The following is a 19657-nucleotide window of genomic DNA, read 5'->3' as shown; positions in this document are numbered from 1 at the left end:
CTCTTGTAATAGTTGATGACTATTCGAGATTTACCTGGACTCTGTTTCTTTCCTCTAAAGATGAAACATTTAATGCATTCATTATTTTTGCCAAAAAGTTTCAAAATGAGAAAGGTATATCTATTGTGTCAATCAGGTCTGATCACGGAGGAGAATTTGAAAACAACGAATTTGCAGACTATTGTGAGGAGCATGGAATTGACCACAACTTCTCTGCACCAAGGACTCCTCAACAGAACGGAGTAGTTGAACGAAAGAATAGAGTACTCACGGAAATGGCTAGAGCAATGCTAAATGAGAAAGGGGTCTCACAAGTATTCTGGGCAGAAGCAATGAGCACAGCTTGCTATATATCTAATAGAGCCTACATCAGAACACTGCTCGGAAAGACGCCATATGAATTGTACAAGGGGAGAAAACCCAATCTGACACATCTAAGGATCTTTGGGAGCAGATGCTATATCCACAACAACAACAAAGAAAACTTGGGTAAATTCGATCCTAAAGCTGATGAGGGTTTGTTTCTTGGCTACTCTAATCATAGTAAAGCATACAGAATTTTCAATAAACGAACTTTTACAATAGAAGAATCAATTCATGTAGTGTTTGCTGAAACTGAAGCAATTTCGAAATCTGTAGATGATGATGATGCTGAGATCATTCAAAATTTTCAAAAAATGGATTTGAACAAAAATTCAAACAAATTATTTTTTAGAAACCGTTTCAGAAAACAGGGATGATTTAAACGATCCCTCTTTACGAGAAAATCTAGAACAGCCAAAGGCATGGAGATATAACCGAGATCATCCACTGGAACAAGTCATTGGTAAAGTCAATGAAGGGGTCAAAACCCGGAGACAAGTAGTCAATGAAGTTCTTTTTTCGGCATTCATATCTCACATTGAACCCTCCAGTATTGACGAAGCACTATCAGATGAATTCTGGATAGTTGCAATGCAGGAAGAGCTTAACCAATTTGAGAGAAATCAAGTTTGGGAATTGGTACCCAGACCGATGACCATCCGGTCATTGGCACCAAATGGGTATTCAAAAACAAGCTCGATGAATCCGCACAGATCGTCAGGAACAAAGCCAGATTGGTAGCCAAAGGCTATAATCAAGAAGAGGGAATCGATTATGAAGAAACGTATGCTCCTGTAGCCAGATTAGAAGCCATACGAGTTCTTTTGGCATTTGCTTGCATCAAAGATTTCAAACTATTTCAAATGGATGTTAAAAGTGCATTTCTGAACGGTTACATATCAGAAGAAGTGTTTATCGAACAACCTCCCAGTTTTGAAAATTCAAATTTTCCTAATCATGTTTACAAACTTAAAAAGGCTTTGTACGGTTTGAAGCAAGCTCCTAGAGCTTGGTATGAATGACTTAGCAACTTCCTGATAGAAAAAGGTTTTGAAAGAGGTAAAGTGGATGCCACACTTTTCATTAAAAGAAGTAAAAAAGATCTTTTGATTGTTCAAATATATGTAGATGATATTATTTTCGGTGCTACTAACGAAGATCTCTGTCAAGAATTTGCTAAGCTTATGCAGGGAGAATTCGAGATGTCCATGATGGGAGAACTAAATTTCTTTCTGGGATTACAAATCAAACAAAAGAAAAACGGTATATTTATATCCCAGACGAAATACGTGAAGGAGTTACTGAAGAAATTTGGAATGGAGAATGTCAAAAGTGTAAAGACTCCTATGAGCTCAACTTGTTCGCTTGATGTGGACGAAGACGGCAAAAACATAAATCTAACAAGATATAGAGGAATGATCGGCTCCTTACTATACCTCACTGCAAGTAGACCAGATATTCAATTCAGTGTGGGAATGTGTGCAAGATATCAGTCAGCTCCAAAAGAGTCACATGAAGAAGCTGTCAAGAGGATACTCAGATATCTTGTAGGAACTCAAAATTTAGGAATCTGGTATCCTAAAAGAGCAACCGAATATCTAATGGGATACTCAGACGCAGATCACGGTGGATATAAAACGGACAGAAAAAGCACCAGTGGACAATGTCAATTCTTCGGAGGATGTCTTGTCTCATGGTCAAGTAAAAAGCAAAACACTGTGGCAATCTCCTCAACGGAATCAGAATATGTAGCCACTGCCTGCTGTTGTGCTCAGATCTTATGGTTAAAGCAACAAATACAGGATTTGGGAATCAACTTACGTGAGATTCCAATCTTATGTGATAATACGAGCACGATAAGTCTGTCCAAGAATCCAGTTCATCATGCCCGGACGAAACACATCGATGTCAGACATCACTTCATTCGGGACCATGTTCAAAAGAAAGATGTAAAGGTTGAGTTCATCCCCACTGAATATCAAATAGCTGACATTTTCACAAAACCTCTAGATCAACAAAAGTTCAACTTCTTTCGAAGAGAATTGGGAATGGTAAATCCCAATGAATTGTAAGAAATCTCATGTTATTTATTAATATTAATTGCTTAAATTTAATGTTTTGATGATAAAATGACTAACTTAAGCATCGGAGTATGTAGTAATTTGTTTTACAGGAAGCTCTGTTTTGATGAAGAAAAACAGAGGTAAACAGAGTATGAGATTATCGATCACTTGTTCGATAATCATAAAGGCGAATAGAAAGTAATTTATCGATCACCCGATTGATAAATCCAAGTCGTGGGAATGGAAAGTACACCAACACAAAAATTATCGATAACTTGATCGATAAATGCTTTATCGATCAAAACATCGATCAGGTGCTTCAAGGTTTCGAGGCCTCTCCTGCAGTATTGGTAAGCATTAATCGATAAGCCGATTGAAGAAATAGGTTATCGATCAAATGATCGATAAACTAGACCAGGTACGCAACTTTACTTATCGATAACATGTTCAATAATTGCATGATCGATAACGTGATCGATAATTCTGTTCTGTGTTCATGTGTGTTCTTCATATTTATCGAACATGTGATCGATCAAGAGTTGATTGATAACTTGATCGATAAATCTGAAGATTATAACGGTACTTTTTGAAACCCCACTGTCAGTTATCGAACCCTAGCTCGAACAATAACCGCCCCCTGTTACTCGCAACGGTCAGGAATCACCATTCTCTTAAATTTCCAACCTCTCTTCCACTCAAATTCATCACTACTACCTCTTCGACCTTCACCGAACTCAAAACACACTATTTCAACCATTCGATTTATCAAGAAATCTCTCAATGGCGCGAGTAAAACAACCAAGTTCGGAAAGGGAAGAAGGGTTGGAGAAGCAAATCCAATCAAGCGACACCACTCCTTCGGGTACTCGGAAACGATATAGACCGAAGGTAAGGGAGGAACCAACGAAGAAGAAGGGTACTCTGAAAATTCGTGAAAGTCGGGCAGAAGAGCAACCGACCTCTCTCAGAAAATCTCCCCGTTCCAAATCAAAATTACCGATAGTGACTGAAGAATCAGAGACCGAGTCGGATGATGGTGCCTCAGTTCAGAAAGCTGTGGAAACCGCTTTGAACATATCCATCCCCAAGCAACCAAGAAAGAAAAAGCAAAGGGCAAGTGAAGGAGTCGCACGGGAAATTCCTCCTGAAGGTATATCCACTGAATTTTCTGAGTTATTAACTGGCAATCTCGATAGTGAAGTTAATATAGCAAAGTATAAAGCTGATTTTGCCAATAGAAAATTCTGTCCCGTGGTATCTGTGGACTTAGAGGGTCTGAGGAAAAACAAACAGATTGCTCTTGACTTAAGTGACCCACTGCAGCATTATTCAAATTGGTTAATCATTGGTGGTGAATACTGTCCTGAAGTAGTTAAAAGGTTCTACTGTAATATGGAATCTGTAGAAGAGTATGATGATCAGGACAATCTAAAAGAAAACTACTTAAAGGTCACACTGAGGGGCAGATCTTTCAAACTCACAAGTGTCAAACTAAATGAATTACTCGGGACCCAAGAGTTTGTGAGAGGTGGCAATATGAATGAAGTAAAAGCCTACAAAATTTTAATGCAGAGTGATGACTACCCCGGAGAGCTGAATTTCCCTCCTAAGCAGATGTGTGATTTCTATAGGATCATCCATTACATCTATTCTAGGAGCATGGTAAACAAATCCGGCAGTTTCTCACATCTCACTCAGGATGATTATCTTCTTCTAGCCCGGATTATTAGTGGGGAGAAGATTAATATTGGGGATCTTATCTATTCTGAGATGAAGGACTTTGTTCTTAACAAGTCCAGATCAACCCCAATTCCCTATCCTCAGCTGGCCACCTACCTCCTTCAGGCACATAACATTGCTCCATTTGAGCCTGGGGAACTCAAGACCAAGGTTCCTGGTTTTGGCCTCACTCAGCTTCACAAGATGAGGATCTCTGTTCCCTTTACACCATCACAGAAGGTATCTCAAAAGGATAAGGGAAAGCAACCTGCTGCTAGTACATCTCGGACCCAGGATGAAGCTGAATCCACTGCCGCTCCATCTCATACCCCTGGTCCATCTTTTATGGAGAGATCCCTCAGGGAAATGTTTCAGGCTGAGCTTCGCGCATTTGAGACCAGAGTCTACTCCACTGCCAGAGACTATGGGGAAATCTCTGATCGAAAGTTTGATGGCATTTCTAAGATTCTGGATCTTCACCAACAAGCTATGGTGGTTTTGGAAAAAGAAGTTACAGAGAGATTTGATTCAGTGGACAAGGAACTTCGAGAGCTCAAAGGGTTGGTTACTTCTCTCTGCCACCATTTCACTGCACCTAGCACAAGCTTCAGCTATGAGGATCTCCTCTTTCATCCACCCTCTCCACCTCACCCTGAGCCTGCACCTCCTTCCTCTCCTTACCCTCTTCTCCTATTTCCACCACTTCTCCTTCTGTCCCATCTACCTCTGTTCCAGTTCCTACCACTCTTGCTCTTATCACAGTACCCAACCTGTTCCCTCCTTTCATTTTCCATCTTTTTCTCCACTTCCTCACCTTCCTCCTCTCCCTATTCCCCTGACCATTCCTTCGGTTCATACCTCTTCCCCCTCATCTGATGCTGACAAAAAGGGGGAGAAGAAAACTGATGATGTTTCGTAGTTGTTTTAGGGTTTTATGGTTTTATGATATTAATTGTCTCTTTTTCTGTCACTTTTGTGTACCTGGAGAATGGTTTTATCGATAACATTTTTTTCTCTTTTCCCTGATATTTATTTGCATTCTCACTTATTATATGGCTGTGAATCTGTTTGTGTTGATTTATAACTTATGTTTTGTCATCATCAAAAAGGGGGAGAATGTTAGGATTATAGTTTTGATGATAACAAAGTTAGATTAATTGGGTTAAGTATGTTGATCGATCATCTGATCGATCAATCGTTTATCGCTAAGTTTTCAGATAACTGCTCAGGTATAAATCAGTTTTATAGTAGGTGTTTTGATTGAAGATCTATCCGATAAGTTGTTGATCGATAAAATGATCGATTATCGCTAACATGGAAATCACATAAGGTTACAGTTAATTATCGATCACTTGATCGATAACATCAGATAAACAAACAAGTAACAGATAAAGAGAACCAAATCTGAAGTGTATTTATTGATCACATGATCGATAAATCAGTTATCAATAACGACTTCGATAAGAGGTAACACACTCTACTCGTTCTGCACATTAATTCTGTTATCATTTATCGATCATATTTTCGATCATTTGTTTATCGATCACATGATCGATCATTATGCTCTAACTCTCTGAATGCAGGTAATCATCTTAACTACTGGATCGATAACCTTATCGATCAGAAAATTATCGATCACATGATCGATAATCAATGTCTTTATCTACTCATATTTAGTTTTTTGCAACCAAATTATCGATAACATTATCGATAATTTAACTTGTTTGCATAATATCTTTTCACATAACATGATCGATAAAGAGTCTAAGGATTGCTATATTCGCATTAACTTATGTTGAACCTTTTTTCGATCACCTAATCGATCATTGACTTTTCGATAATATGATCGATCATCCGATTTCCTGAAACTCATGTTTTCACAAAACGTGATCGATAATCAGTTTCTTTACCTTACAGGATTAAATTTCCTTCTTCACTTTATCGATCACTTGTTCGAATATTCATTGATCGATCACCTGTTCGATCATTCCAGATAGACTGTGTTTTTCTCTAAATATATTCTTACTCATGGTTTATCGATAACCTTATCCACCATCCATTTATCGATAAGTTGTTCGATCATCAATGACTGAAGTTTCATTTCAATAACATTTGAATTATCGATAATCTGTTCGATCAACAAGTGTTCGATCACTTGTTCGATCATGAAACGATTTCCGTTTACTATGATAATTCTTAAAGTCAATGATCCAACACTTGATCGATAATATTGTTGAACTAATTCGAAAAGCTTTCATTCTGTTTATCGATAACCTGATCGATCAACAAGTAATCGATCACCACTTCGATCAAGCATACCCAGAATGTCTTTCTGCTCTTTTTACAGAAAAATCATTTCGTCCAAGATCATTGAATGATAAATTCGTTTTTCTTCTTGTTCTTAATTAAAGCTACACCACAAGACTCCTTGTTGCTTAAAGTTTTAAAATATGCAGATTACTAAGAAAGAATACAACGGCTCTTCAACGGGATTACGTACTGCAACCTACAGTGTCAGAAGCTCAGACGCATTAATGGCGGAACCGTTGAAACTGGCAAAACACGCAAACGGAGTCACAACGGCTAGAAGCTCTTCCGTCTAACGGCTAATTAACGACCTCAACTATAAAAGGCGCGAAGAAGCATTAATGAAGAGATTGAATACCGGAACTACCACCTGTGATTATTAAGCCTAGCATTCAATACTCTGTTTTCCTCAATACTACTGAGCGTCAGTGTTCATCATTAAATTCACTCTGTAAGAGAGCCGATAACTACTCTTCATTAAATACTATTGAGTGATACTTAAGAGTGTGGACTCTTGAGAGGGCTTGTATCCTTACGGGAGTAAGGGGGAGTGATTGAGCGATTCAATTACTGTACCGAGGCACCAAGAGCCCTGTCGATCTTGGAAGATAGTGAAATACTCAGAAGTGTTCTGAGGACTGGACGTAGGTCAAGTGGTTAAGACCGAACCAGTATAAATCTTGTGTCTTCCCTCTTCGGTGAAATCTCTCCTGATTCTGTCTCTCTGTTTTCAATACTATGTCGTTTTAATTTTTAAGTTTTTGTAACTCACCCAATTCACCCCCCTCTTGGGTAAGATTGATTCTAACAAACCTGGGGCTTTATAAGGCCCCATTGAAAACAGAGCCTCTTTGATCTCCTCATTTGAAGGAATGCTACTAAGAACGCTTACAGTAGAGTAATCTATGACAGGAAACTTCGTTTTGGTTTCAAGAACAATATTATCAGCATCTTCCATAGCAAACAGCTGTTTTGAAATAATTCACAATCAAACTTTTTAGATCAGATTCACCTGCCACCTAATTTCCTTGTTCATTTTCAAGGATAGAATTCTATTCCACTTTCTTCTTTTATATGTCTTTAGATGGTAGTATCTTGTGTTCCTATCACCCTTTGTAACCCAATTCGATCTGGCCTTTTGAAACCATTTAATTTCTTCAAGCCTCAAAATTTCATCTAGCTCCTGTTGAAGATGTAATTCCAGTCTAGCTAAGAAACTAGAGTAAGGGTACGCTGAAGACTGTTGAATTCCTTTAAGTCTAGCTAAAATAATTCTTTTCTTTCTTTCTACAAAACCAAACACTTCTCTATTCCAAACCAGAACAGAGTCTTTGAAATCATTCAAGCAATTATTAATATCATCGTAATTCTTCCAAGAATCTTTTATAAAATTGTCAAAATTTTCATGTTCAAGCCACATTGCTTCAAAACGAAAAGGTTTGATACCTGTAAAGGCTAAACCAGCGTCCTCCAAATACAGAGTAAGAGGATTATGATCTGAGAATTTTGTTCTAGGACAAACCTTCACCAAGTAATTACTGAATGTAGTCATAAAAAGAGAATTTCCCATTGCCCGATCCAATCTCTCATAGAGCCTTGAGCAACCTCTCACCAAGGGTCCTTTCCAAGTGAATTTGGGGCCTTTAAACCCCAAATTAGATAATTGACAGCCACGGATGCAAGCATTGAACCAACTGATTATGTTGAAATTTATTTGCACACCTCCTATTCGTTCAGAAACATCAGCTATATCATTAAAATCACCGTAGACAACCCAAGGAACCGAGATAGTATTCGCTAGAAGCCCCAAATTCCTCCATAAGTCTTGATGCAAGCTTGAGTGCGGAATGACATAAATGGCTGTAAGATGGAAACGCTGGTATCTAGCGAACTTGCACTCTAGATGGAAGAATTGTTGATTCCGATCAATGATATTCACATCAACACAGGCACTTTTCCATGCTACTGCTAAACCTCCAGAGTGCCCAGAACTAGGAATGATCTCCAGGTTATCAAAGCCCAGAGCCGAAACGCTGCGTAACTTTGAGACCTCTTTACATTTTGTTTCAAACAAAATTAAAATAGCCAGTTTAGTACCTCCAAACACAGCCTGTAAATTTTTTGTGAGGCCCTTTCCGCAGGCCCCTATAATATTCCAATAAAATATGGGATCCAAAAAAAACAAATCTTGGAGGAAAAGCCCAATTAACACTGTTGTTGGGTTTCAGGTACAACTGAACCCTCTCCTTGTGAAAGCTTTTTGGTCTGCTCTTCAATTGGGCTGCATAAATTTGGCCCAATATTATCCCCTGGTCCTTCATCCCTGTCCATAACGTCACCAGGATCGTGTGGAATAGAGATATCTTCCTCCACGTAATCCATCTGCTCCCCTCCTGATTTATGATGAGAGCCAATGTCTCCTTCAACCGAATTTATCGGTTCCAAATTCTCCTCTTCTGTTTCACCCATTGTCAGCATCAAAATCTCGTTTGTCCGCATATGATTCACAAACATATCCCGAGATCTCTTTTCTCTTTTCCCTTTTTCAACACTCTCTATAGCACGTTCTGAGACTGCATTGGGGACCACTGGTGCTGCTAAACCGTTATTCCCTACTTGCATTTTGGAGTGCGCAGCCTTTTTCCTCCTTGCACGTCGTACATTTGTAGTGGTTGCCTTCCCCGTATGGACATTAACAGGATCTGAAGTTGCAGGTATGACATTATCCTCAATCTCTTTAGTTAAATTAAAATTAGAATTATTTTCCACATCAGCCAGAATATCGAATCTCGTCCCAGAGACCGGTTGTCGGAGAAGTTCCCCTGAATTTTCTTTATTCTTCCTTTTCCGGCGAGGTTTTTGCACTACCCTCCATGTTTCCTGTTCAACCCGTCTAGGATTATCATCACCCATGTCTGGTTCTCTCCTCTGCTCTCCCACACAGTTCTTCGCCGTCGTTTCAATAGCAGATTTTTTTCACTAGGCATACTTCATTTCGGTGACCATAAACACCGCAATTCAAGCACAGGGAATGGAGACCTCATATTCCAAATAGTAATCTTCACCATCCAATGAGAATCCTGACATTAATTGCTTGCCTAAATCAATAAGAACACAAATTCTAGCATAGTGTCCTCTGAGTTGGGAAGTAGTATTAACATCAACTTTTAAAGTTTCTCCAATCCTGTTGCCTATGATCGTCAGTGCCTCTTCATCGTAGTATTCTAGGCACACTCTTGGCACACGTACCCAAACAGCTACCTTGTCGATTTTTGCCCTTGCAGGATTAAAACCAGGCTCCCAAGGTCTCACTGTGAGGTAATGGTCATAGATCATCCATGGACCACCAGTTAGCGCATTAAAATAGTCATCCCTGTTTGATAGCTTGACTACAAAATAACCATGTCCAATATTTATCAAACTAATCACCCCTCTTTTTGCCCAGAGTGCTTGTAGCTAAGCTTCCAAAGCCTTGTATCCAATGTTTCTATCCAATAGTTTCACAATTACCGCCTTCTTCCAAGCTCTGTACAACCTTTTCTTCATTCTACCAGAGAAGTGAAACGTAGGAAAATTCCCCTTTGGATCTTCCCTTATCCTAACTAGAGGCTCTTTTTCGTTCAGTTTCTGTATCCAAACGTGATTTTTCAGACATGCTGTCATCAGATAAATCGTCATCTGCTTCAGTTTCCTCGTCTGACTGTTCCTCGTCTCTGTTAGTTCCTTTCAAGGTATCAGCAAAAGATAATCTAGTTTTCTTCTGTGGAGCATTACTAGTACCCAACTTTGGCCATTGGTTCAAATAAGAGCTTTCCCTTTTTCCTGAGACCCCGTTCTTGATCTAAAAAAAAAAACTGTAAAACTATGATCGGCTTTTTGTTGTAACCCGTGAAAACAAGAGAGGCCCATGGACCAACCAGGTAAACCCTCCCGTGGCTTGTATTTCAACGGGCCATAAAAGCAGATTGAGCTCAAACCTGTTAACCTTTTAGTCATCAAAATCAATGTTTTAAAACTCGAACCGGATCGGACGATCAGACATACTAGACTATCAGTGGGAGAACTTATCGGCTCGTTTTTTTCCATTTGAACCGCTTTATGAGTTTGATCGGATTGAGCCGTTTTTAACCGGCAGTCGGAAGCTGTAATTCTACCGCGAACCAGAGCAAATTCTAGAGAATCGGCCGAGTTAGAGTTGGTGAACTAACGATATTGTTGGTTGTTATTTTCTCCGAGAAGATGGAAAAATGAGAAGGGAAGTGAAGATGAAGATGAAGAGGAAGAAGGAAGAAAGCGGAAAACAAAAGAAGCAATGAATAAGAAAGAAAGAAAGGAATGAAAACATTAATAGAGGAGGAAGATACCTAAACACCAAGAAAGGAACGAAAGGACTAGATAAAGCAGTGGTAACCTGATGAATACCAAAAAGAAGATCTAAACCTGAATACTAAAATGAGCAGTTTGACATGGTTGAAGTGAAAAAGAGTTGATGAAGGCAATATATTGTACAACGTTTTATGATTTTATCCGACGGACGAATCAAAAAAGTTGTCTTGAGATGTGGAGAAATTTGTACCTTGTAAGTCAGAAAGGACACCATAAAGCAAGAGCTATGCACATTTTTAATTTCTCAATTGGTTTTTAGGATAGACTATGGTATAGAGTGAAATGTTGAAGGCATTTTTCTATTTATAACTTTTATAATAATTGTTGACAGCTTATTATTTTTCTTCTTTGGATGTTTAAGTTATAAATTAATTCACTAAAAAAATTAAAGTGTTTTAAAAGGAAAAACAGATGTTATCATTATAACAAAATAAAAAAATAAGCTATGAAAATTCACTAAATTTTTATTATTATTCTTCTAACTAGTAATTCATATAGTGGTGTTATTATTTTGTAATTAGACTTGTGTATATATTTGTTATACATTATATATATGTGTATGTGTGTGTATATATTAATTTTTTATTTAATTTTTATCTAATTATTATGTCTCCGGTTGGACTATGACTTCTTCAGTTCAATGTTTGATTCGACTTTTAAAACATTAATTAAAATCTATTATATTATTAAAAAATTGCTACTATAGAACTTAGAAAATAATAAATAATAGTATTGTTTGACTTCTAATTTTGTTGTTTTGAGTTGGTCTAATCATTTGGTTAATCTGGACTATGCTTAAATTTTGCAAATGTGATGGCAGGCCTTTTATTATACTCATTTTAATTTTTGAGTAAATTGACTTTTAATTAAAATAATAACAATTTAATTTTTAATTCAATCTAAATGACTTAAAATCTTAAATTTTTCTCTGCGATAATTGGTTGGAAAAAATTAAGGTGAAATCTGAATATATTATTTTAAATTTTAAATATTTTTTAAGATATTATTGGATAGAAATGTTTTGATATTTTTATAGTGAAGGTTCTTTATGTTTAGCAGCAATATATGTATATATTAGTAATTAGCTATAATAAAATCTTCTACTTACATAATATTCATCAGTTTTATTCATTCAAAATGATACCATGAAGTAATTTTGACCAAACAAAATGATCTAATTATGTATAGATAAAACCAAAAAAAAAAAATTATCATAGAATGCGAAATGTCCTCCCATCATACCGGCGTTACGAAGCGATAAAAAGAAAGGGAAATTATATGACAGCCGGGGATCAATATACGAATTTAATTTAGGAAAAATGATTAAAAAAAAAGCTGGGAATTATAAAATCCCAAATTAGTTTTGATAACAACACTTTATTTCTTATTAATAATACTGAATTTATAAATGACAAAAATTTTTTTTTAACATTCTTTATTTAACATTTAGTAATTTTTAACTTCTTTTTTAATCATTTTTTCTTTAATTTATATAAAAAATTCTCAAACATTTAATCTAAGTGAGCCAAAGTTGACATAAAAATAAACACAGTCAACCAATACTAAATAATATGCATAAATATATGGGCCAAGGCCGAATACCAACCAGTGTTCCTAACACTTATTTATCCTTTCTTCTTCTTCTTCTTTTTTTCCCCGCCATCTGCTTAATAATCCTTTCATTTAACATACTACATCCCCTTAATATAAAATTTACCTAATTAATTTGGTTTGATTGAAGAAAGTAATTTAAATTAGTTATTTGTCAATAATATATGTTGGTTTCTCTAAGATACCTTCTTAAATCATTTAACTCTATTGGTGCAAACTCCTCTAATATATGCAGTTAATAGGCTTAGTTAGGATAAATAAGGGGAATAAAATAAGGTCTTGTATTTAAAACCAAGTTTAACCCTCTTCTAGTTCTTATATTAGGAAGCCAAGTTACTATATGTTTTATGTTAAATGGAAGGATAAATTAAAGACAATATAATTATGGCAGCAATAAATGTTTTCCCCGTTGACATCATAGTCCTTATGGCATGTAGTCCAGTTTAAATAAGCATTAAATATTTTTTCTCATATATGCTCATATTTAATAAAGTTAGTGAGAGCATTGAAATTAACATAATGGTGGAGCTTAGTATGATTAATAAGGGTAACATTAGAAATTATTTGAATTTTATAAAAAGAAAATTAGCGCTTTTAACTGTTTTTATTAATATATATGAATTAATTAAAAATGTCTTATACAATAGACTAGAGTATAAATCAATCAGGACCTGTTTGGTTCAACCACATTATAAGTATGCAATGGTAATCCTTATTACATTACCATAAATGACATGTTTAGTTGCACTTACTAATGGTAAAAGGAATTACAATGGTAATATCAATTGCACATATTTTTGGTAATATCCATTCCTATGGGAGGGGCTATGAGTGATCATTGTAGGGCTGCAATCTCTTATAAATATCCATTTTTTCCTTTGTAATCAATGTGAAAATACAATATTTGCCCTTAAACATTATCCCTCTCCAAGCTTTATCCTTCATCTCCCTCCCTCCATTACCATCATCCACTACAACAAAATGTGTTATTTACCTCCCTCATTTATGTCTGTTTTGCAAAACAGAAGAGACTTCATGTCTGTTTTAAACAAAACAGACGTGAATTCACGTCCGTTGACCCAAAACAGACGTGAATTCACGTCTGTTTCTAAGTAAACAGACGTGAAGGGGCTTCATTTTTTAAAAAAATTTGCCTGCAGCTATCGCAGCTCGCATCAGTAGTTATCTATCAGATTTGCATATGTACCGCGCGCGATCGAAGAACTCCAGCTCGCAGCTATCTCGCACCCAACTTTCAGTTTCGATCGGTCTCTCCCTCTCATTTTCCTCTTGTCCATGAAGTAGCCGTGAGCTATTTCAACTTGTTTCGGTCTCTCCCCCTGGTTTCAGCTCTTCAAGGCCGTAGCCGGACTCCCTCCATTGCGTCGCTCATTCTGCAGTAGCCGTGTTGTAGCAGCTCGCCGTTGAAGCCGTGAAGCTCACACGCACAGCAGCTCACCGTCGTCGTCCTCTCTGTAGGCCGTTGATTCGAAGGCACGCCAGAACGGTGAAGGTAAGTTCATTCAATCGTTGCATTTTAGTGTGTTGTACGGTGGGTTTGAGTAGGTTGAGGAGTTTTGAATTGGTTTCTGAGGTTGCTGTTTAAATTTTTGCTGAAGAATTGTGTTTAGATAGTTTTAAATTTGTATATATTGATTGGGTAGAAATTTTAATGATTTCAAGCCTTGTTAATCTTGTTAGAAAAATAATGCATACAAGGTGTTTGTTAAAATGCCTAAGAGGGATTGCATTAGATAGTTTGCTATATGTGTTGAATTTAGATTAAGGATTGGGTATACATTAAATGATTAATGAAAAAATTGCATTTAGATAAGTTAAAATTTGTTTACATTGATTGGGTAATAGATTTGAAGTTTGAAATCATTTGCTTGGAATTGGCATGATTTATGTTGTAATTGGAATGAATCGGATTCAATTGATATCATTAGTTTTGAATTTGGTTAATGTTTATTGGGACTGTGCTGAATGGAATTAAATTGTTTATAATTCCTTAGGTAGTAACAGAATGGATCATAGTTGGATGAATGCTTTAAGAACAAGTGATGAATATGAGAACGGAGTAGAACGATTTATTGAATTTGCTAAACAGAATGCTCGTAGCAATAACGGAATGTATTTTTGTCCCTGTGTCAAGTGTTTAAATGAGAGGCGACTAAGTGTTGATGATATTAGAGATCACCTGCTTTGTGATGGTATAAATCTTCGATATACAAAATGGATATGGCATGGTGAAGTAGGAACAAGTTCAATACTCGAAGAAGAGGAAGATATGGATGATGTAAATGATAGAATGAGCGATATGATTCGTGATGTAGGGGTAGAGTTCTTTGTGCAATCACATGCAAATGATAACTTGAAGAGTGATGCAGAGATGCCTTTGTACCCTGGGTGTTCTAAGTATACACGATTGACAGCTGTATTGAAATTGTTCAGTTTAAAAGCAAATAATGGGTGGACTGACAAAAGTTTCACAGAGTTGCTTCAATTGATTAGTGATATGCTTCCAATTGATAACGTTCTTCCAAATCGTGTGTATGAAGCAAAGAAAATCTTGTCTCGGATGGGTATGGGCTATGAAAAGATACACGCTTGTCCTAATGACTGTGTATTATATAGAAAAGAGTATGCTGGTCTACGTGAGTGCCCAAAATGTAAAACTTCACGATTCAAGGTGAAAAAGAACATGGACTGTGCTGGTAACTATGATGGTGACGAGACAAGTAAAGGGCAACCTTTGAAGGTGTTATGGTATCTTCCGATAATACCACGATTTAAGCGCTTATTTGCTAATGCAACAGAAGCGAAGAAGTTAAGATGGCATTTTGATGAGAGAATATCAGATGGAAGATATCTTCGGCACCCTGCTGATTCTCCTCAATGGCAGAAAATAGATGAAATGTTTCCAGAATTTGGTCTTGAACCAAGAAATCTTCGCCTTGGGCTTTGTACAGATGGAATCAACCCTTACGGTACTCTTAATAGCACACATAGTGCATGGCCAGTACTGTTGGTGATTTACAACCTACCTCCCTGGTTATGTATGAAGCGCAAGTACATGATGCTTTCTATGATGATTTCAGGACCGAAACAACCAGGAAACAATATCGATATCTACTTGGCACCTTTAATTGAAGATTTGAAGATGTTGTGGGAAGAAGGCGTGGATGTGTTTGATGCATACAAGCAGGAGTCCTTTAAGTTGCGTGCCATGATCTTTACAACGATAAATGACTTTCCTGCATATGGAAATCTATCAGGATACAGTGTGAAGGGGCATAAAGCATGTCCTATATGTGAAGCAGACACATACTTCCACCAACTTAAGCACGGAAGGAAGACAGTTTACCTCGGTCACAGGAGGTTTCTTGATCGGTTCCACCCATACCGGAGATTGAAAAAGGTTTTTAATGGCTCACCAGAGCATGGCATGGCTCCGAAGGCATTAACTGGAGAGGAAGTTTACCAGCGAGTTGAAAGAATCAATGTCATTTTCGGTAAGACTCAAAAAGCTGCAAGTGAGAAAAACATATGGAAGAAGAGGTCTATTTTCTTTGATCTTCCATATTGGCGCAGTCTTGATGTAAGACACAGTATCGATGTGATGCATGTGGAAAAAAATGTGTGTGATAGTCTTATCGGTACTCTTTTGCACATACCGGAAAAACTAAAGACGGAATTAATGCAAGACTTGATCTGGCTGAAATGGGCATTCGAGAGCGCTTACATCCACAATTGAGAGAGGGTGGTAAGCGGGCTTATATGGAACCTGCGGCCCACACATTGTCTAAAGTCGAAAAAACAAGCTTGTGTCGGTGTTTGCATGACATCAAGGTGCCCCAGGGGTATTCTTCTAATGTGAAAAGGCTTGTCTCAATGCATGATTTGAAGTTAGTGGGAATGAAGTCTCATGATTATCATGTACTGATGCAACAACTATTACCCGTAGCTATTCGAGGCACAATGAGAGATGATGTGAGGAGCACTATAACTAGATTATGTATCTTCTTCAATGCTATTTGTAGCAAAGTCATTGACATAGAGAAATTGGATGAATTGGAAAATGAGGGTTATGTTATCTTGTCTCAACTAGAAATGCACTTTCCCCCAGCATTTTTTGACATCATGGTGCATTTGATCATTCATTTAGTGAGGGAGATAAGGCTTTGCGGTCCTATTTTTCTAAGATGGATGTATCCATTTGAGAGGTACATGAAAGTCTTAAAAAATTATTCTAAAAATCCTTATCGACCTGAAGCATCAATTGTTGAAAGGTATGTAGCGGAAGAGGCTATGGAATTTTGCAAAACATATCTATCTATAGCTAAGACACCATCTCGGCATGAAAACGGTACAAGTAAAGGAATCAGGGGGTTGAAGGTAAAGAGTATGGGTCGTGAAGAAGTGTTACAAGCGCACTTATACATATTGAATAATATGGAAGAAGTGCAGTCGTATTTAGATGATCACAAAAAAAGTTTAAAAGAGAAGTATCCAAAGAAAAGTGATATGCAGATAGCAAATGAGCATAACAAAACATTTATAACATGGTTCAGTGAAAAAGTTTTGAGAGAGGCCAATGTATCTGATACAATAAAATGGTTAGCTTGGGGTCCTTGTTTTGAAGTTATCACTTGGAGTGGATACGACATAAATGGATATTCCTTCTACACAAAAGCTCAAGATGACAAAAGTACTGTGCAGAATAGTGGGGTAATGGTGGTTGCTGAAGCGATGCATTTTTCGAGTTCGAAAGATAAAAACCCCAAATTGGCATCTATGGCTTATTATGGAGTTATTGAAGAGATATGGGAGGTAAACTACACCAATTTCAAGATTCCTGTCTTCAAATGTAAATGGGTCAACAACAACAGTATTGAAATAGATCAACAATTTGGATTTACATTAGTTGATCTTGGCAGGGTTGGTTATGCAGATGAGCCTTTCATTTTAGCAAGCCAGGCAAAACAAGTATTTTATGTTACTGATCCAGCAAATAAAAAATTGTCTATTGTCCTTCAAAGTAAAAAGCAGAAGGACAGTGATCCTACCATGAATCTTGATGAGACACCACCTTTTGCTTCAAATCCGCCTAGACCAAGTGAAGTAGAATTGGTAGATAATGATGAATATGCTGCAAGAGATGATCATTGTGAAGGGATATGGGACAATGCATAAAGTCAGATAAGTAATGTAATTTTGCAACGTACCTTGTGTTATTTTCTTTCATTTATTTCATTGCAATGTACTTGATATTATTTATATATTAATACATTTCACTATAATTTACTTATTTATCTAATTTTGGTTTTTCAACAGGCACATGGAGGAGGATTTTGATGCCAATATGGAGGAGGATTTTGATGCCAATATGGAGGAGGATTATGACATCGATGATGTCAATCAGCCGGAAGGAAGGAAGGTTAGAGGTAGTACAAGGCTACCAAAGTTAGCAGTACGTCATGGTCGTATTCAGAAGAAGCATGTGGATTTTGATGCCAATATGAATCCAATTGGTGAAGAGAAGGACAGATTCATTAGCTATATAGGCTCCGTTGCCCGAAGCAAAGTCAATATTCTATGGCCTAATTGGAAGTCAATTTCTAAGGAGACGAAGGATAGGATTTGGGAATATATTTTGGTATGTCACTTTCTAATTTTATTTCATTTGTTTTATTGTAAATATAGTTATAACTAAGATCTTAAACTCAAACATATATATTTTTCTTTGCAGCAAACGTATGACATCCCTCGTACTGAGCAAATGAAAAAGCATTTGTTGCAGCAAGTTCGTCAGCGCTGGAAAGATTTTAAGCACACACTCACGAGCCAGTATGTGCGAGGGCCTAGAAAGATGATGATCCGTGCGAAAAATACTCCTTCCTTGATCCAGATGATTGGAGGAGGTTTGTGGCATCACGGCATGATCCTAAATTTCAGGTACATTGCCTTATAAAGCAAAGTCATTGATTTAATTTACTTCACTTACTCAATTTACTTTGTTTTCTTTTCCACAGGAATTAAGTGCGATGAATAAAGAAAGGCAAGCTAAAAATTTATATCCGCACTATTTATCCCGTGGAGGTTACAAGATGCTTGAGGAGAGGATCATGCAGGATGACTTTAAGGCGATGCAGGAAGCTGCAAAATCTGATCCTAGTATCGTTGTTCAGACCCCACCTCCTCCTCCACGTCATAGAAAATGGAAGGAAGCAAGGATGAAGAAGGGTCAATATATTAATCCAGCAGTTGCTGAGATTGCTAAAAAAATTGTAAGTTGTATACATCAAATAACTTTAACTTATGGTAATATTCCTTATATTTTATCATTAATTTTCTATTATACTGTCATTAATTTTTTATCATACTTAAAATGTTATAGGAGGTACTTGAAGAGCAAAGCAGTGAAGGTTCATTTAGTCCGAGTGGAAGGATGGACATTTTAGCGACAGCGATTGGGAAGCCTGATCACCCCGGACGCGTTAGAGGAGAAGGGAGGACAGTTGGTCTTACCCAATATTTTGGACAAACTTCACGAGCTTCTCTACGAAGTCAACCCACTGATGAGATGATAGCTAAACTTCGAGACCAAGTTCGTGATGAGCTCCAATCTGAGCTAGAGGTCAAGATTGAGGCCCAGTTACGCCAGTCACTTCGAAAAGAGCTTATGGCTGAGCTTCGTGATGAGATGAAATCTATGGTCTCTAGCATGCAAATTGGGACAGTTCAACAACAATGCACATCCCAGGTTTGTAATCAATTTCACTTAAATTAATGTTGAGTTTTACCAACGTTTTTTTAATTTAATTTAATACTTGCATTTCTCTCATTTAGGATTCCCCCGTCTTTCCTAGCACTAAAAACAGTTGTAATCCACCGGGGGCATTGGGAGAGCATGATCCTAGTAGTCCCACGCCGGACTTTGGACAACCTTGTTGTCTTCGTTTAGAGGTCCCAAGGATGCGTGTTGTTGCTGACGCTCTCCTCTACAATCAAGGGAGCACTATCCATCACCAACATATTCAAGAGGACCAAGCGAGGGTTACAGTTACGACTGTTCGAGAGGGAGAGACAGGTGCGGATGTGCCATTCCCGACTGCTGAAGTTGTGAAGTTAGGTCAGGCAATTGGAACTTTCATTCTTTGGCCTAGACACCTTGTTGATGAGGAGATAATACCTGTGATGGTAAG

General features: G+C 37.3%; 1 protein-coding gene across 1 annotated transcript; it reads left to right on the top strand.

Moving 5' to 3' along the window:
* The first annotated feature begins 13840 nt into the window (after positions 1-13840).
* On the top strand, positions 13841-18325 carry LOC114759980 (uncharacterized). The gene is made up of 4 exons (XM_028949227.1): positions 13841-13962; positions 17787-18108; positions 18202-18299; positions 18322-18325. Exons 2-4 carry the CDS (start codon positions 17791-17793, stop codon positions 18323-18325), a joined length of 420 nt encoding a protein of 139 aa, XP_028805060.1. The 5' UTR covers positions 13841-13962; positions 17787-17790.
* The last annotated feature ends 1332 nt before the right edge of the window (positions 18326-19657 follow it).

Source organism: Neltuma alba, unplaced genomic scaffold (assembly GCF_004799145.2).
Source record: "Neltuma alba isolate B1F8T4 unplaced genomic scaffold, ASM479914v2 tig00010924_pilon, whole genome shotgun sequence".
In the NCBI taxonomy this organism is placed as follows: Eukaryota; Viridiplantae; Streptophyta; class Magnoliopsida; order Fabales; family Fabaceae; genus Neltuma; species Neltuma alba.
The sequence above is the reverse complement of the archived record's forward strand: the minus strand, read 5'-3'. Positions and strand labels throughout refer to the sequence as shown.

Bases quoted from the DNA above. Each gene is read 5' to 3' on its own strand.
- LOC114759980 (XM_028949227.1), top strand. From the start codon at position 17,791: ATGGAGGAGGATTTTGATGCCAATATGGAGGAGGATTTTGATGCCAAT. The intron at 18,109-18,201 runs GTATGTCACTTT...TTTTCTTTGCAG, and splicing joins GGATTTGGGAATATATTTTG to CAAACGTATGACATCCCTCG.